At 39.9% G+C, this 18,739-nt stretch overlaps 1 protein-coding gene across 5 annotated transcripts in view; it reads right to left on the reverse strand.

Moving 5' to 3' along the window:
- Positions 1-18,739, reverse strand: part of BCLAF3 (BCLAF1 and THRAP3 family member 3) — a 128,278-nt gene that overhangs the window by 44,079 nt on the left and 65,460 nt on the right. For 3 of the 5 annotated variants that reach the window (XM_089683909.1, XM_089683910.1, XM_089683912.1), the window contains 4 exons: positions 18,050-18,105; positions 3,850-4,401; positions 3,049-3,741; positions 628-741 (listed from right to left, as the gene is read on the reverse strand). In XM_089683909.1, coding sequence (XP_089540035.1) covers positions 628-741; positions 3,049-3,741; positions 3,850-4,401; positions 18,050-18,090 — 1,400 coding nt within the window. In that variant the 5' untranslated portion in view covers positions 18,091-18,105. Of the gene's footprint in view, positions 1-627; positions 742-3,048; positions 3,742-3,849; positions 4,402-14,831; positions 14,942-18,049; positions 18,106-18,739 lie in introns of all 5 variants that reach the window. The other 2 variants (XM_089683911.1, XM_089683913.1) reach the window with 2 other exon arrangements.

Consider the following 18,739-nt stretch of genomic DNA (forward strand, 5'->3'; position numbering starts at 1 on the left):
CTTAAATGGACGAGACCTTTCATTTACCACTAGCAGGGGTGATTAAAATAATCAACTTTATTTATGTAAAACCTTTATCCCACAAGGAATTTTGCTGTTTGCTGTAACTGATTGTAAAGTCTTAGCTGGAGTTTGACTTCAATTTGTTATTGTATTCAAATCTGCTAACACATTTAACAATTCCCCCAACTCTGACTGACAATGCTGCGGTTTGCTGTGTCCTGGCTCATAAAATATTAAAGGAGCTGTGTTACTGGGCAGATCACCAAGTGAAAACAGAGAGAATAAAACTAAGAAAAGAAAACCGATGCAGCCACCACATCTAATGATTGGCAAGCTGCAATATAATACATTATTGGTTTTGGGTTTAATACTGCTTCAAAGACTGACAAGATGCAATATGCTAATTCTTTGTTATTGGGTTTAGAAAAGCTTTAAGAATATGTAAATACTTGAATATCTATAGCCTGGGCACAGTTATACTTCATGTATTATTCTCTGGTTGAAACAGCCCATCTTTCAGATTATACTAAAATAATCTATGTTGAGTCACTCAACTCACTTTTGCTTTATGTAGATTAGCAAACTAAATCTGACTGCTAATAATAAAAGAACATTAAGTGATACCTTTTCTGCATATCCCCAACTAAAATCTGCTTCTCTTCTGAAATCCCCTGTCCTTGGGTGGTGTTAGATAGTGGTGGCAGGTATTTGGGTTTGTTCCTTTGCTCATGAGACTGTCTAGAAAAGAGACACAGCCCATGACATCTGAAACTCTGCTACATATTTTATTATACAGTGTATGTTTACAGGATAATATATAATGGATCTAAACTGTAGCACGGGGGTAAACGTGCTGCAGAAGGTGCTTATGAATTGAAGATGGTTAATACAGAATATGGTTATGAAGACATAGAAAAAAGCTTACAGTATTGTAATATTGTCAAGAGCCAAAGAAATGTAACAACTTCAGGTTAGCAAAAAAACTATTGTAAAAAGAACCCATGTTATGTGTTTATCAACAGACTAATTATTTTGTTTTTTGCAGTTGTTGGCTCACAAGCTATTCCCCTATGGAACGAGAACTGGACTTTAGTTTACTTAATTTCACAGTTTAAATTGCAAGAGGTCTGAAAACAACAGAAAATTTTCAAGGCATGATTTTCAAGACAGGTCATCTTTTTGCAATAACGACAACCAAAATGTGCATCCGATACTAACTGGAGGTAAGCACCATAACCATAAGATTCCATGATTTCAGTTTCAAACCATTTAATGGCAGCACAGCGATTTGCAATCCATTGATAAACATAAAAACCATAAAGCTTTGTTCCATAAGACAAACTATGACACCAATCCTTTAAATAATAGTTACACAGACTTATGTTCAATGATAAAAAAAAGGTAAGGTGTTTGATGGTAATGCAAAAACAACCACTTACCTGGTCACCAATTCTTGATCTTTCAGGTCACAAAGAGGATCCAAATTGTTGATGTAAATTTACACAGCAACACAGAAGCCAACCAATTATGAAACATTATATTAGGATTTTTCTTGGATTACATGTTTCAGTGGTGGTGGGATCGGCACATTAGATTATTTCCTGCTCTACCAAAAATTTGTGAGGTGAGAAAAATTTCATGCGACTTTCAATGCAGACTTGTTTTTTAGCGATAAGGTCAATAACTATTAATATAAATAGTATTCCAATGGTGATCTCCAGTTTAAAAATCTTACAATTTTTTATTGTTTTATTTTTATTTAATATCCAAACAAAATGTGACATTATGGATCTTCTCTTATCTAAAGACTATGACTTTGTATTAATAGAAAGAGGTGAAGTCAAATGACGTCTAACTTGTTCCACGTTATTATTGGATTCAAAGTCAATATAAAACTCAAAAGGATAGATTATTTTCATTCAATCTGGCTTTCTTTCCCTTGTGCTCAGTAAACATGTTCCTCTTAATCATGGTATTCACTGTTTCTTAACTTGTGACAAAATCTTTAACTCTTTTGCTGAAATCCAATAGACTCTTATCTAGAACAAATAAGGTCTTGAGCTTGTTGTACAAAGTTCAAGCACCTGAAAAGGTGTAAAGAAGCAAGTTCCTCTTCTCCAACATGGGCAGCTCTCATTGGACCAACACTTGATGCCAGCAATTTGTTACCTAATCTGCCTAAATAACGAACTTGATGTAATCCAAAATATTCAAGGTTACAACAAATATGAGAACAACTGGCAAGATCAGCAGATTTCAGTCAGTTTAAAGAGTTTCAAGCAGCAATTTCTTCTTCTCAGACATGGTTTGGCCCATCATCCAAATCTTACTTGATGGTGCGGCCAAAAATAAACAAGGTAATTAACATTGATGACTGTGCGAGAGTTAGAATCTTGTTTTTAGAGTAAGACCATGTTAGCACTTTGCTAAGTTTCCACATATTAGAGAGAATTTGACTGACACAGTCTACAATTTATTTTCCAGTAGTCCACCTCATGGAAACTTTTGTAAAATTTCTTCCTTTCTTTGGGGAATAAAAACAACATTTATTCAATCATCAAATCCTAAAACTGCTTTCCAAAGGTTAATTGGAGTGTGAAGTCATTGGGCGCGTAAGCCATTCCCAAATATGTTTTCAGTGAAAAATATTAGGCTTGGATGAAGAGTGTTCATATGATCTGTGTGTCACGTCATGTATGAAGCGGGCATGACCTTTTAAGCAAATATTTAGAAGTTCTTGATTTCCATTTTAACTTGCTTGAAAGACTTTTTGATCTTGATTGTTTTCTTCAACACAGATTATGCTTCGTTATTATATAATGAACCCCACTTTCTGTTGATCGCTCAGAATTGCTATGCTTCACTGCTACAGTGCCACCACACACTTAATTCTGATCCATGTGTGAACATTTTTACATGGTGCCAGGGTGTTTTAAAACCTGTGATATTTCTCCTGTCTTCACAGGAAAAAGAAGCATGAACTTTTACCTCAACCTCACATAAAACCCAAGAAAAAAAATCAAGAATGGGATTAAGCGAAAATACCTATACTTATCCGATGATTTCTTCAAATCCAAATTAACAACGATAGATTCTTTTTCAGATGTAATCTTCAATACACCTTTTGGGTCTGGAGTTTGGGGACTTTGGCTTCTCAGATGGAGTAGAGAAATTGGATCCTTCTGGTATTCTTTTCTCCCCTGGTAATCACCTTCTTTTCTCATCTTTTCCTTGTGCTTATGACTTGTGTGCTTCACGTCAATATCATTTTTGGAAACTGTATTATTGTCATGTTTTTTTGAACTGTATTTAGACACCGTCTCCAAAGACCTATCATCATGCCTCCTCCTTTCCCTGCTACTACTATCTGATGTCTTGTAGTATTGAGAAGTCTTGGTAGATTCATTTTTTCTCTCTTCATGCCGATTGTGCCTCTCAACATGGCTGTGCCTTTCGACATGTCCATCTTCCGATGTTTGCTCAGTATATACATATGATGGTGATCTATGACCATAGTCATATTCGATTTTGGTTAAGGCTCCTGAATGCTTCTCCTGAGCAATTGAAGTAGGATCTCTGTAATCCATGTCCTTTGACCACTCTTTGGAATAATATGATTTTTCTGGATGGTCATCTTTCCAGTAGGAGCTTTTCTGAGGTGGTCGAAAGTCATGTCGCTCAGCTTCTCTGGCTCTCTTATGAAGTGGTTCATGTTCTCTGTAATCATCCTCAGGATACCTATTTACACAAACCATCATTACATTTGTGAGCAGAATTAACAAAGATAATTCAGTGTCTATATTTGAGTAAATATGGCTAGAAGGAAATATCATGTGCATATGTTACCTCTTCTGAAATGACTTTCGTTCATGTTCTTCGGGTCTTCTTCTATGAGGAGACAAATACTGGTTTGTTGGATCATGCTGATTCCAATAGCCATCACTTTCATGCCAGTTCTTATTATGGTCTCTGTTGTATGGTCTCTGAAAGTTGTCCTCACGTCTTCCTGTTTTAAAACCATTGTTATGTACATTGGGATTATCACCATTTCTTTCATGATTTCTGTGGTTATGGAAGTTTCTTGTATTCTCTCTGCAATTTGTTTCTTCAGGTTTTGTGGGGAATCTTCTATTGCTTTCTCCCCTTCGCTCCGGAGAGTACACTCTCTTCAGTCGACTGTTTGCCTCGAATGGGGATCTTCTTTGATTGGTGTCAAATGTACCTTGTTCAAACAAATTATCACTAAAGTGACTGTAGGAATCAAATCTAGAATTGTTCTGCCTATGCTGATCACTCTCCCAGTGTGTTGACCTTCTTGAGTCTCTATGGAAGTCATTGTTATTGTGATAATAATCTTGTCTATGTCTGTTACGCTCTGGGCTTCTTTGTGGGGGAGGTCTACAAAAAAAAAAAAAAAAAAAAAAGTATTAATTAGGCATTTGTTCCCCTGAATGTGTTGACATTTACTGCGTAATATATTGTTCCATAATAACTGCAGATAGCCTAAAGGCTTTGTGTAAGTAGTAGAAAAAGTATTACATATTATTAATACTACACACATCACAAAATTTGAACATTTGCTACTGGTCACAATGGATACCTAAAGGAGGGATCCACCTAGAACTATCTAGGAACTTTGAATTGAGAGCTCTACCTTAGGTCTGTCCACAATAGAAGGCACTCTGCTGTCAGCTGACATTGCTGCTACCCATCTGAGAGACACAATCTCACTGTATTTTCACAGAGATTCCACTTGGGGGCCTGGAATGGACATGCTGAATTATGCTTGTTCTATTTTTCCCAAAAGGATCTGACAGTATGATTACTTTGGTCAGTTAAAGCTGAACTCCAGGTATTATCTTTATTGCATCTTTACATTGGTCCAACAAGATGACAATCAACATTCCTACAGTGATTGCCACATTCTTTTAGGTCTTGTGCTGAGCAGCCTGCATTCTGCACACTGACAACAGGGGACCATTGATTTCGCGCTGCCAACATTCATAAAATGTCTTGTATTTTTTTTAAATGAATAAAATACATTTTCTGATTGGATGAGGCACAGTAATGGGACAGTGACATTACGATCTACATATCGTCTAATCAGAGAACACCATATATTCATTGAAAAAATAAAAGCCTTCTGTGAATGGCAGCAGTGGCAAGCAAGCAACCACTGTAGTCACTATGTTGAAAAGAAGCCACCTAGCACAGTACCCAGAAGATTGTGGCGATCACTGTAGTGGTGCCAACTACTACAAGGTTGTCAGCTCCCCAGACGATTGTGGCAATCACTGTAGTGGTGTCAACTACTACAAGGTTGTCAGCTCCCACAGCAGTCTCCCAGATATGAGATATGTATATTTACCTTGGTCCAAACTGGACCAAGGTAACTATGCAATAAAGATCATACCTAGACTTCAACCTTGAAACTGGCTATACACTGATCAAAATGTGGAAATTTAGTAGAGACCAGATGAATTTCAGACAGTATGTGGCCACCCCTGCTTGCCAGAAGTCAATCGTTTGATTGACGTCTCTAGAAGGCACATGCTGGGAAACTCTTGCTGAGCAGTGGCTGTAGCTGCTGATAAATGTTTTCTGACAGTGGCATGTCCCGCTATTGGAATACAATGTCCCAGTGAAGGGGGGGGGGGGGGGGAATTCCTCCATGCACCTTATTTGTGTATATGGAGAAATCTGTTTTTTTTTATTATTATTATGTCAGCCAAAATCTATGAAGGGTTTAGATCCTCAACAGATTTATAGGCAAACTACAAGCCTAAAATGGGTGGGAGGGAGGGAGGAGGAGGGGGGAAGGCAAGTTACAGGCCTAAAGTGGAAGGGAGGGAGGGAATTGGAAGGGAAGGGGGGAGAGGGTTTTTTTAAAACTGACATCTGGCATAAAAGAAGAGATAGAGGGAAATGGAAGAAGAAAGGAGATGGTAAAATAGAAAGATGATAAATAGACAAAATATGGAGGAAATACAGTTCATAACTCATAATGTAAATGGGTTGAACTGTCCAAGTAAAAGATTTAGGTTATTTAGAGAACTACAGCATAGAGCGGCCTCAGTGGTATTCTTGCAAGAAACGCACCTCGAGTTAAAAAAAAATCTTAAGCTGAAATCTAGATACCATCCGATCTGGTATTATGCGGATTCCCCAATTAAGAGAGCGAAGGGGGTGGCTATAGGATTTGCAAAAAATGTTAGGTTTGAACTAGAAGATAGGAATACCGATCCGGATGGGAGGTTTCTGTTTTTGAAAGGCAAATTGCAGGATATCGAGTGTACGCTGGCAAATACAGTTGCAAGAAAAAGTATGTGAACCCCTTGGGATTACGTGGAGTTTTGCATGAATTGGGCATAAAATGTGCTCTGAACATCATCTAAGTCACAACAATAGAAGAACACAGTCTGCTGAACATAATACTACACAAAATTAGATGTTGCCATGGTTTAATTGCACATAACATGTAAACATTCACAGTGCAGGGAGGAAAAAGTATGTGAACCTTTGGACTTAATAACTTGTTGACCCTCCTTTGGCAGCAATAACCTCAACCAAACGTTTCCTGTAGTTGCAGATCAGACCTGCACAACGATCTGGGGTCATTTTGGACCACTCCTCTTCACAAAACTGTTTCAGTGTAGCAATATTCTTGGGATGTCTGGTGTGAATCGCTCTCAAAGTCATGCCACAGCATTTCAGTCGGGTTGAGGTCAGGACTCTGACTGGGCCACTCCAGAAGGCGTATTCTGTGCTGTTGCAGCCATTGTTTTGTTGAATGACTTGTATGCTTTGGGTCATTGTCCTGTTGCATCACCCATCCTCTGCGGAGCTTCAGTTGGCGGACAGATGGTCGTACGTTTTCCTGCAAAATGTCTTGATAAACTCTGGAATTCATTTTCCCATCAATGACAACAATCCGTCCAGGCCCTGAGGCAGCAAAGCAGCCCCAAACCATGATGCTCCCTCCGCCATGTTTTACAGTGGGGATGAGGTTTTGATGTTGGTGTGCTGTGCCTTTTTTTCTCCACACATAGTGTTGTGTGTTCTTCCCAAACAACTCAATCTTGGTTTCATCTGTCCACAGTATATTTTGCCAGTAGTGCTGTGGAACATCCAGGTGCTCTTTTGCAAACTTCAAACGTGCTGCAATATTCTTTTTGGACAGCAATGGCTTCCTCCGTGGTGTCCTCCCATGTACTCCATTCTTGTTTCATGTTTTCCTTATTGTAGATGTGTCAACAAAAATGTTAGCATGTGCCAGAGATTTCTGTAGGTCTTTAGCTGACACTCTGGGATTCTTCTTTACCTCATGCAGCATTCTGCGCTGTGCTCTTGCAGTCATTTTTACAGGACGACCGCGCCTAGGGAGAGTAGCAACAGTGCTAAACTTTCTCCATTTGTAGACAGTCTGTCTTACTGTGGACACATGAACATCAAGGCTTTTGGAGATACTTTTGTAACCCTTTCCAGCTTCATGCAAGTCAACAATTCTTGATCGTAGGTCTTCTGAGAGCTCTTTTCTGCGAGGCATGGTTCACATCAGACAGTGCTTCTTGAAACCAGTAAACATAAAACAAGTGTGTGTTTTTTAAGGGCAGGACAGCTGTCAGCAACACATCCAATATCATCACACTGATTGGAGTCAAGGTTGGCTCACTCCTGGCTCCAATTAGCTCTGGGAGAAGTCATTAAGCTAGGGCCTCACATACTTTTTCCTCCCTGCACTGTGAATGTTTACATGTTATGTGCAATTAAACCATGGCAACATCTAATGTTTGTGTAGTATTATGTTCAGCAGACTGTGTTCTTCTATTGTTGTGACTTAGATGACGTTCAGAGCACATTTTATGCCGAATTCATGCAAAACTCCACGTAATCCCAAGGGGTTCACATACTTTTTCTTGCAACTGTATATACTGCCCTAATAGGAAACCAGAGATGTTTTTGAAAGGGGTTCTGAAGAAATTGATGGACTTCTCTAAGGGATATTTAATAGTGGCAGGAGACTTCAACCTATGTATGGACCCACAAATAGACACAACTTCTACAGTGCCGAGAGAGGGAAACAAGTCGATGAGAATATTGAAGAAGGTGATGAGAGAGAGCCAATTGGTGGATAGCTGGAGAATAGCAAATAACAGAAACAGAGACTATACCTTTTTATTCTAACACTCACAAAACATACTCCAGATTAGATTATGTATTGATAGACCATCGTCTCATCGAAGATTTGTCTAGTGTTAAGATAGAAGTAATGACCATTTCGGATCATGCCCCCGTTGCATTAAAATTAAGATGGGGAGGGAGGTTGTCGGGAGGACTGTCATGGAGGCTGAACGAGGCACTTCTCATGGATCAAGATACTGAACGGAAAATTAGGGAGGAGATAGGGAGATTCTTTGAGGAAAATGAAACGGGAGACGTATCAAGGGCTACAGTATGGGAGGCGCATAAAGTATACATCAGAGGAATCCTAATTGCGATTGGGGCAAAGAAGAAAAGGGAAAGGAGAGAAAGGATTAGCGAGCTTTTAAAGGAAATAGCTGAGTTGGAACTCCTACATAAAAGTAATATAATGAAAGAGATAGAAGAAAAAATGATAAAAAAGAGGGAAGAATTAGAGAAAGTATTGGAGGAAGAAAAAACGAGAATTTTTCATAAAATCACGGGAGAAAGATATAGATGGGGAGATAGACCGGGAAAATATTTAATGAGAACTCTGAGGAAGAAAAAAGGTAGAAATTATTATGTCAGCCCATTAAAAAAAAGTCTAACAGTGTATGGCCAACTTAAGGATGAACAAACAAACAGAAGTTATTGATCATTTTTTCTTATAATCCTTGATCTTGTGAACCCCTGTGGTAACTCATACACTATACTGCCAAAAGTATTGGGACACCCCGGCAATTCATTGGATTTAGGTGTTCCAATCATCTCCATGGCCACAGGTGTGTAAAATCGAGCACCTAGGGACGGAGTTTGCCGCAATCCAAGATTTCTGCCTGAAATCAGAGCTCCGGTCCACACAGGAACACAGCAGCACACTGAAGACCCACAGATACACTTTTTTTCACCCCAACACAGCACTTTAATCCCTTGCTATCTTGGGATCATGACCAGGTGGAAGAGAGAAGAGCGCTGGCCACAAGAACTGACAGCCTTCTTTTCACAGGGGCACAGGCAAGATGGCGCTGGTTCTTCCTCCACACTGGCGTCCTATACATCTCAGCAACAAACTCAGGCTGGCAATCCTCATAAAAGAGGCAGCCCATCAAAGAGCCAACATTCTCTACATCTACCCCCTCATCTGGGAGCCCAGAGGAAACATAAGTAAGGAGGGATGGCTTGCATTCTGCACGAGGTGAGCTCTATCCAGGACTCAGGGGATGACACTAGGGCACTCCCTAATTCCATTCTGATCTATTTCCTACCAACAATCAGCCTGTACTGGATACAATCCTTAAGGATATGCTTGTAACTTTGAGAAGCTCTTTACATGCTGACATGTGTCCACAAATTTGGTACAGAATTGCAAGCAAAGATGGGTGAATTCGCCACATCGATAAATTATCTGATAGATGCCCATGATCATAAGACAGAAGAGATGGATACAATCAAAGCTAAAATAGCAGATATTGAAGATAGCTCCAGGAAAAATAGTTTGAAAATTAGGGGGATCCCAGAGGCAGTCCAGCAATCTGACCTACAAAAATATGTCGCCCAGATGTTCAGGTCCATCTTGCCAGACCTATCAGCTTTAGATCTCACTGTGAACAGGATCCACCATCTGCCCAAACCAGCACATCTTCCTGACCACATACCTAGAGATGTCATATAGTAACTGCATTTTTACCATGTGAAAGTGCGTCTAATGTTTGCAGCACGTAGCAGATATCTTATCCCAGCACAGTATAAAGATCTCCAATTGTAAGCTGACTTGTCTCAATATACGTTCCAAAAAGCAGAAAAACCTTAACACAATAACAAAAGCACTTAGGAATCACAAGATCAACTACAAATGGGGATTTCCAACAAAAATGGCCATCACCAAAGAAGGTACTGAATATATGGTTGACGAAGGGTCTAGCCCTCCTAAAATCTTGGAACATAATACCTGATGGCCATCCTCAAACACCATCCATGAATAGTCCCACTCATAGTGATCATGACTGACGGATGGTCACATTCAAGAACTCACGCACCCACAACTGACCAAGAAAGTGGGTAACTTGATTTCATTCACTTATTAGTCCTGGCACTAAAGGAGCTCTCAAGCTGAACTTTTACCCTCTTATGTTTGAATGGCAAAAATACTACACCCAGGTCTTAAAGGCCTTCATGTTCTTTTTTTATGGCAATTTTTTATATATGCTATGTTACTACTTTTTTGTTTACTACTTATCTGTTACAGTCAGAGCCTTTGATATCCTCACTACAGCACCAACTCAACTACGGATGGTATTCCTCAACAACAATATCTCTGTAACCAAAATATGACCAACGCGCCCTGGAAGATCCCTTTGGGTACCGTAAGTGACACTTCCACATTACACACCTATCAAGGTATACCCAACATTTACAATGGCAGTGAACGTCCTCACTATTAATGCAAAAGGACTGAATTATCCTGCAAAACGCAGGTCCTTGTGCAAAGAAGCAGCAAGGTTCAACTGCAATGTCCTCTGCATTCAAGAAATGTATTTTCAATACCAAAATCACCCTAAGTGCTCTGTTGCGAAATATCCTCACATCTTTTTAGCAAATGCAGAAACGAAGAAAAGAGGCGTTTTAACAGCCATAAAAGACTTGGTCACTTTTATGTTACATACAGTTGCAAGAAAAAGTATGTGAACCCCTTGGGATTATGTGGAGTTTTGCATGAATTCGGCATAAAATGTGCTCTGAATGTCATCTAAGTCACAACAATGGAAGAACACAGTCTGCTGAACATAATACTACACAAACATTAGATGTTGCCATGGTTTATTTGCACATAACATGTAAACATTCACAGTGCAGGGAGGAAAAAGTATGTGAGGCCCTAGCTTAATGACTTCTCCCAGAGCTAATTGGAGCCAGGCGTGAGCCAACCTTGACTCCAATCAGTGTGATGATATTGGATGTGTTGCTGACAGCTGTCCTGCCCTTAAAAAACACACACCTGTTTTGGGTTTACTGGTTTCAAGAAGCACTGTCTGATGTGAACCATGCCTCGCAGAAAAGAGCTCTCAGAAGACCTATGATCAAGAATTGTTGACTTGCATGAAGCTGGAAAGGGTTACAAAAGTATCTCCAAAAGCCTTGCTGTTCATGTGTCCACGGTAAGACAGACTGTCTACAAATGGAGAAAGTTTAGCACTGTTGCTACTCTCCCTAGGCGTGGTTGTCCTGTAAAAATGACTGCAAGAGCACAGCGCAGAATGCTGCATGAGGTAAAGAAGAATCCCAGAGTGTCAGCTAAAGACCTACAGAAATCTCTGGCACATGCTAACATTTTTACTGACACATCTACAATATGGAAACATTAAACAAAAATGGAGTACATGGGAGGACACCACGGAGGAAGCCATTGCTGTCCAAAAAGAATATTGCAGCACGTTTGAAGTTTGCAAAAGAGCACCTGGATGTTCCACAGCACTACTGGCAAAATATACTGTGGACAGATGAAACCAAGATTGAGTTGTTTGGGAAGAACACACAACACTATGTGTGGAGAAAAAAAGGCACAGCACACCAACATCAAAACCTCATCCCCACTGTAAAACATGGCGGAGGGAGCATCATGGTTTGGGGCTGCTTTGCTGCCTCAGGGCCTGGACGGATTGTTGTCATTGATGGGAAAATGAATTCCAGAGTTTATCAAGACATTTTGCAGGAAAACGTACGACCATCTGTCCGCCAACTGAAGCTCCGCAGAGGATGGATGATGCAACAGGACAATGGCCCAAAGCATACAAGTAATTCAACAAAACAATGGCTGCAACAGCACAGAATACGCCTTCTGAAGTGGCCCAGTCATAGTCCTGACCTCAACCCGATTGAAATGCTGTGGCATGACCTTAACAGAGCCATTCACACCAGACATCCGAAGAATATTGCTACACTGAAACAGTTTTGTGAAGAGGAGTGGTCCAAAATTACTCCAGATCGTTGTGCAGGTCTGATCTGCAACTACAGGAAACGTTTGGTTGAGGTTATTGCTGCCAAAGGAGGGTCAACCAGTAATTAAGTCCAAAGGTTCACATACTTTTTCCTCCCTGCACTGTGAATGTTTACATGTTATGTGCAATTAAACCATGGCAACATCTAATGTTTGTGTAGTATTATGTTCAGCAGACTGTGTTCTTCTATTGTTGTGACTTAGATGACGTTCAGAGTACATTTTATGCCCAATTCATGCAAAACTCCACATAATTCCAAGGGGTTCACATACTTTTTCTTGCAACTGTAGATAGGTCTCAGATCCACAAGGCTGTTTCCATATACTGGTATGTGACACACACTCTACCACATACACTGTGGCCAATATCTATGCCCCGAACAGGCAGTAGATCCAATTTTTGAATAAGGTCTTAAAGAAGATTCGCACAATCCAACAAGGCTCCTTACTACTATGTGGAGACTTTAATCTCACACCAGACCCAAAGATGGACCACATCTACCAATCATCACTACAACCATTACTACATACCACAAGCTCTTTATGTTTGGAGATGCTTAGATGCCAATGAAAGAGACTATTCCTTTTTCTCTACAAGGCATAACACGTATACCAGAATAGCCAGAATAGATTTATTTGTTGTAGATACATGGCTCTTACTTAAAATCAAGTCTTCTGAGATTAACACCATAACTTGGTTGGACCATGCCTCGGTGATGCTGTCGGTTGGAGAAAAATTGTCTATCAACCCTACCTACATTTGGAGATCCAACCCGCAGCAATTCCAGGTTGCTCCCTCCAAGCTTATGCTTGAAAGCAGTTTGAATGCATTTTTTTAATGTTCCATCTATGGAAGCCCCATTTGTAGTGTGGAATGATCATGAGGCCTTTATAATAGATATCTTTATTAGATTAGGAGCAAGGGCTAAGAGATAGAGGCTTATACAAGATACCATTACAAAAATCCATACATTAGAAACAAAAAAAAACAAAACCTCCCCTTCCAAATCATTCTCTGATCAACTGACAAAACTACAATATGATCTTAGACTAGTTTTACTAGACATTTTGAAAAAGCCTCTAGAAGGTTAAAAATGTCATGTTACGCAAGCAGTAACAAGGTAGGTAAAGTCTTAGCTAATCGTCTTAGGGGCCATACATATAAAACCAAAATACCTTTTATTTTTCACCCAATCAAACAAGACAAATTATTTAATCCCCAAGCTATAGCCAACGCCTTTAGTCAATACTACACCTCCCTCTACAATCTCAACCAGGATCCTAACATTTCCCAACCTACAGTTGAAAACATTAGCAAATTTTTAAAAACAATTCACCTTCCCAAGTTATCAGAGGATCAACTAAATAACCTTAATCTCCCCTTTATGGATGATGAAATCATCCATACTATTGAATCTCTGCCTAACAACAAATCACCAGGTCCGGATGGTTTGACTGGGGAACACTATAAAACCTTTAAACACATTCTTACCCCACATCTGAAGAAGGTATAGTATATAGCCATGCCGCTGCCTCCGCCTCTTTCCCTTCCGAAATGCTCAAAGCAATAATAGTTGAACTACTGAAGCCGGGGAAGGAATCTACCACATCCCACCATAGAATTTCCACCCCATTTCGTTGCTAAACAACGAACTAAAAGTCTATGCAAAATTGGTGGCCAATAGACTAGTCGATAGTTTACCCTCCTTTATCAATTTAGATCAATCTGGGTTTACAAAAGGTCACCAAAATACAGACGTAACCAAACACCTGATCAATATTATACATCTAGCTAATAAGAACAGAATGCCCTCTCTGCTCCTGGCTCTGGACACGGAAAAAGTGTTCGATAGAATACACTGGGAATATCTGGCACAGATACTTACCAATTTCGGATTTCAAGGCCCAATTTACTCAGCCTCAATGGCAGTGTACGCTAACCTCTCAGCCCAAGTCTATGTGTCAGGCATGCTGTCAATTCCATTTACTATATCTAATGGAACTCGGCAGGGATGCCTTCTTTCCCCGTTTATTTTGAACATATTGATGGAACCCATGGCTATATATACGCACGCATCTGCAGATAAAGGGCTTCCTGCTAGGGGATAAGATGCACACTATTAGTCCTTTCGCAGATGATATCATAATGATGCTCACAGATGTGGAAAATTCACTGGCTTCGGTACACCTAGCATTGAAACTCTTTAATAAAGTGTTTTATTATAAGGTGAATGAGACAAAATCATATGTTTTGGATTTGGAAGTACCTGCTAAAACCAAACAGATCCTCCAAACTACTTTCCCATAAGTGTGGAAAGATAGAGGGATTACCTATTTAGGCATTACCTTCACTCCTAGAACTAATGACCTTGTTGAGGAAAACTATACTCACTTCCTAAACTCCTTTCGCCACAAATTAAATAAAATAGCCCTATGCGAAATGTCTTGGTCAGGAAGGTTGGCAGCCTTCAAAATGCAGATACTTCCACAATTACTTTACCTATTCAGAACTCTACCTATCCCTGTATATAATTCCTATTTCTCAACCCTACAGTCTATACTAAATAAATACTTCTAGCAGGGTAAGAAAGCATACTGTGCTTTCAGCAAGCTTATTAAATCTAAACAAGCAGGAGGCATGGTTCATACCTACCTGCGCGACTTGTACTTGGCTTCCATTCTTGCCCAACTTAAAAAAGTGTTTTTTCCTCTCCTGATACTCTATGGACAGAAATGGAACAACTTCAAGTGCCAGGGGGGAACCTGTATAATTAATATCAACATACCATATTACTCATAGAGATAAAAAACTTCAGTAGAAGCATGGATTAATTTGTGCAAAGCCTCATTTATGAAAAAAAACCTCACTTCTGTAAAATTTCCAATAGTAGCCCTAGCGCTCCTTATACCTGAAATAAATCGTACAATTTGGCATTCCAGAGGTATTTTAACCTTGGATGATTTATGTGCTGGACCTGCTCTTAAATCCTTTCGGACACTGCACCTGGAGTACTCTCTTCCTGCCACTGAATTCTACAAATATGTACAAATTACTCATCTTATACAGAACACTCGTAACCTGAATATCTCACTGCACGGCAAGTAGCCCAATACTACCAATCAACCTCTACAAATTCTAAGGGCATTTCCCTACTTTACTCTCTTCTCCAAGGTAAAAATGAGTTTGTCAAATACCCCCCAATAGTGGCCAGGGAAAAGGAAAAGGAAAAGGAGGGAGTATTCCATTGAGCAGTGGAAGAGAGCATTGGGCTCCACATATAAGGCTACTAGAAGTGTGAATATATGGGAAATGACACAAAAACCTTTGCTACGATGGTCCTCAACTCCACATCTGATATCTAAATTTTCTTCTGAAATATCTTCGACTTTCTGGAGGAACTGTGGATGCACAGGAACCCTAATTCACATTATATGGTCTTGCCCAAGGCTCTCCAAATTCTGGTCTAAGATTTTCCATCTTATCACCTAACTTTTGGGAGTGAATATTCCATCCACTCCAGGTATGGCACTATTATCATTAGGAATAGACTCTACCCCTCTTATGTTTAGAACTGTAATATTACATATACTGATAGCAGCCCACCTTACTATCATTAGACATTGGAAGGACCCAAAGGTTCCAGACTTTGGAGAAGTTATCCAAACGACCCATACCCACAGCACTTACAAAATACTTTTTGCGTCAAGCATGGGGAAGTATAGCACTGCTCTCAAATTATGGCAACCTTGGCAGACATAGCATTTGCGCCAGACTGGTTCTCCAATAATTCCCTCTCCATATCTGAATAGATAAACTACCCATCATATTCCGTACCAGGTTTAAGCTATAGTTCATTCTTACTAATATGTTGCTGTTGTATATCCAATCCATAATTAGGATTCACATCTGGAAACTTGAATCTCAACGTTACAATATATTCTTATGTGTTGAATGTATACTGTTCTTTACATTCTTTGTATGTTTTTGTATAAAACCCAATAAAAACATATTGAGAGAAAAATGGAGCACCTAGGCATGCAGACTGCTTCAACAAAGAAAATGGGTCGCTCTCAGGAGATCAGTGAATTCAAGCATGGTAACGTAATAGGTTGTCACCTGTGCAATAAGGCCATCATGAAATTTTCTTGCTACTAAATATTCCATGGCCAACTGTTAGTGGTATTATAATAAATTGGAAGCAGCTGGGAACAACAGCAACTCAGCCACGAAGTGGTAGGCCACGTAAAATGAGAGGGGTCAGCGCATGCTGAAACGCACAGTGCGCAGAAGTTGCCAACTGTCTGCAGAGTCAATAGTTAAAGACCTCCAAACTACATGTGGACTTCAGATTAGCACAACAGTGCGTAGAGAGCTTCATGGCAGCTGCATCCAAGCCTTACATCACCAAGTGCAATGCAAAGCATTGGATGTAGTGCTGTAAAGCAAGACGTGTTCTCTGGAGTGACGAATCACACTTCTCTGTCTGGCAATCCGATGGACGTGTCTGGCAGTTGCCAGAACGGTACTCGCCTGACTGAATTGTGCCAAGTGTAAAGTTCGGTGGAGGGGGGATTATGGTGTGGGGTTGTCTTTCAGGGGTTGGGCTTGGCCCCTTAGTTCCAGTGAACGGAATTCTTAAGGCAGCAGCATACCAAGACAGTTTGGACAATTTCATGCTTCCAACTTTGTGGGAACAGTTTGGGGATGGCCTCTTCCTGTTCCAACATGACTGCACACCAGTGCACAAAGCAAGGTCCATAAAGACATGGATGACCGAGTTTGGGGTGGAGGAACTTGACTGGCCTGTAGAGAGTCCTGACCTCAACCCTAAAGAACACCTTTGGGATCATCCAATATCAGTGCCTGTCCTCACAAATGCGCTTCTGGAAGAATGGTCAAACATTCCCATAGACACACCTAAACCTTGTGTACAGCCTTCCCAGAAGAGCTGAAGCTCTTATAGCTACAAAGGGTGCAAAGCAGTTTTTTTAATTCCTATTAGGAGCATTGAAATAAAAGTGATCTGATATGTAATAGTTTATGGCAGATGATAAACAGATTGAGCGCTACTAGGCAGAAATGATCAAATGGATCAAATAAATGGATCAAAATAAAGAAGTCCAAAAGGCCTAATGAGGTCGATATGTCCACTAGGAGTCAGCTTGTAAATTAGAGCAGGAGATGACTCTGTAAATAAACCAAGAGAAAGGGAAAACAAGCACCGTCCAGGTGTAGTATTAAAAACAACATTTTAATTGTCATAAACAATAGCACTCACAAGGAAAGATGTGACTGGGCATGTATAGCTCTGTAAAAGGCTGTCATCAATACCAGTCCCAAACCGTAAGGAGATGGAGGCTGTGGGCCCACTGACAAGATGTTCTGGAGGCTCCCAGGGCTTCCTGATCGGCATGGAATGCAGCAAGGCAGGCGGAAGTGACGTCACAACCGGAAATGACAACCAAAAATGGCGACGCATTGCGGAGCATGTGCTCCTTCTTCAGGCCATCTCAGGAAGCCTTGGGAGCCTCCAGAACAACCTGTCAGCGGGCCCACAGCCTCCATCTCCTTTTACAGAGTTATACATGCCCAGTCACATCTTTCCTTGTGAGTGCACTTGTTTCTGACCATTAAAATGTTATTTTTAATAGTACACCTAGATGGCAACAGTTTCTGACAGCTAGCACCAGGCACGGTATTAGGATTGTTAATTTACACAGCTGATGACCCTAGAGAATATATTGCAAAATGTAACTATATTTCCTGACCTGCAGATGGTTCACTGGATATATAATGTATGGAATGTCAGGGGAGTCCCTGTCACTATGCATTGTACACATACAGTATATAAACCATCTGTTCTTATTTACCTGGCCTTCCACCTAGGAGATCTTGACCGCGATTTTTCCATCTTCTAAATTCTGACCTGAAAAAAAAAGTCTTTCACATTACTAACAAATTATTTCTGCAAGAAAGCTTTAAAGAACATACAATCATATAAACATGTATTTGCATGATTCATGTACACTAATTATGTAGGCAGGATAAACAGCAAAATGTTAGTAAGCACAGAATTAGGCCATTTTATATGACAGCACAGAAAAGGAACAAACAACTTAATTTGTATAAAAAATACAATATCAATTTTTTTTTCAATATATATATTTTCCTATGCTAGTCCACATGGATTTGAGAAACATCAGTTACACTGTGGTGAATGGTGGCATGTTGCTGCATTTTGTGTTTAACTATCAGTCACTCATAATCTGTAGATTAACGCTCTGAGGTACAGTTCTCTGTACTGTGGGAACTTTAACCTGCATTCCGCCTTGCATGTGTGCACGCTCCTGGTTGTAAGAGTGCGATGACACTGTCTGCTACAAGTGTCAGACCAATGATCAGCAACAAATCAGCATGGTTCCTGATCATGCAAAGAGTACAGTATTTCATATCATACCAATTTATATACATTAAACCTGTTTTTTGTAAAATTAAATTTCATCTTCTACATATTTGTCCTTTTTCAGCTTATAATAAAAACCATGAGCAGAGTTTTTATT

Source organism: Staurois parvus, unplaced genomic scaffold, assembly GCF_062004578.1.
Source record: "Staurois parvus isolate SC_StPar_1 unplaced genomic scaffold, SC_StPar_1.0 ptg000327l, whole genome shotgun sequence".
Taxonomy (NCBI): Eukaryota; Metazoa; Chordata; class Amphibia; order Anura; family Ranidae; genus Staurois; species Staurois parvus.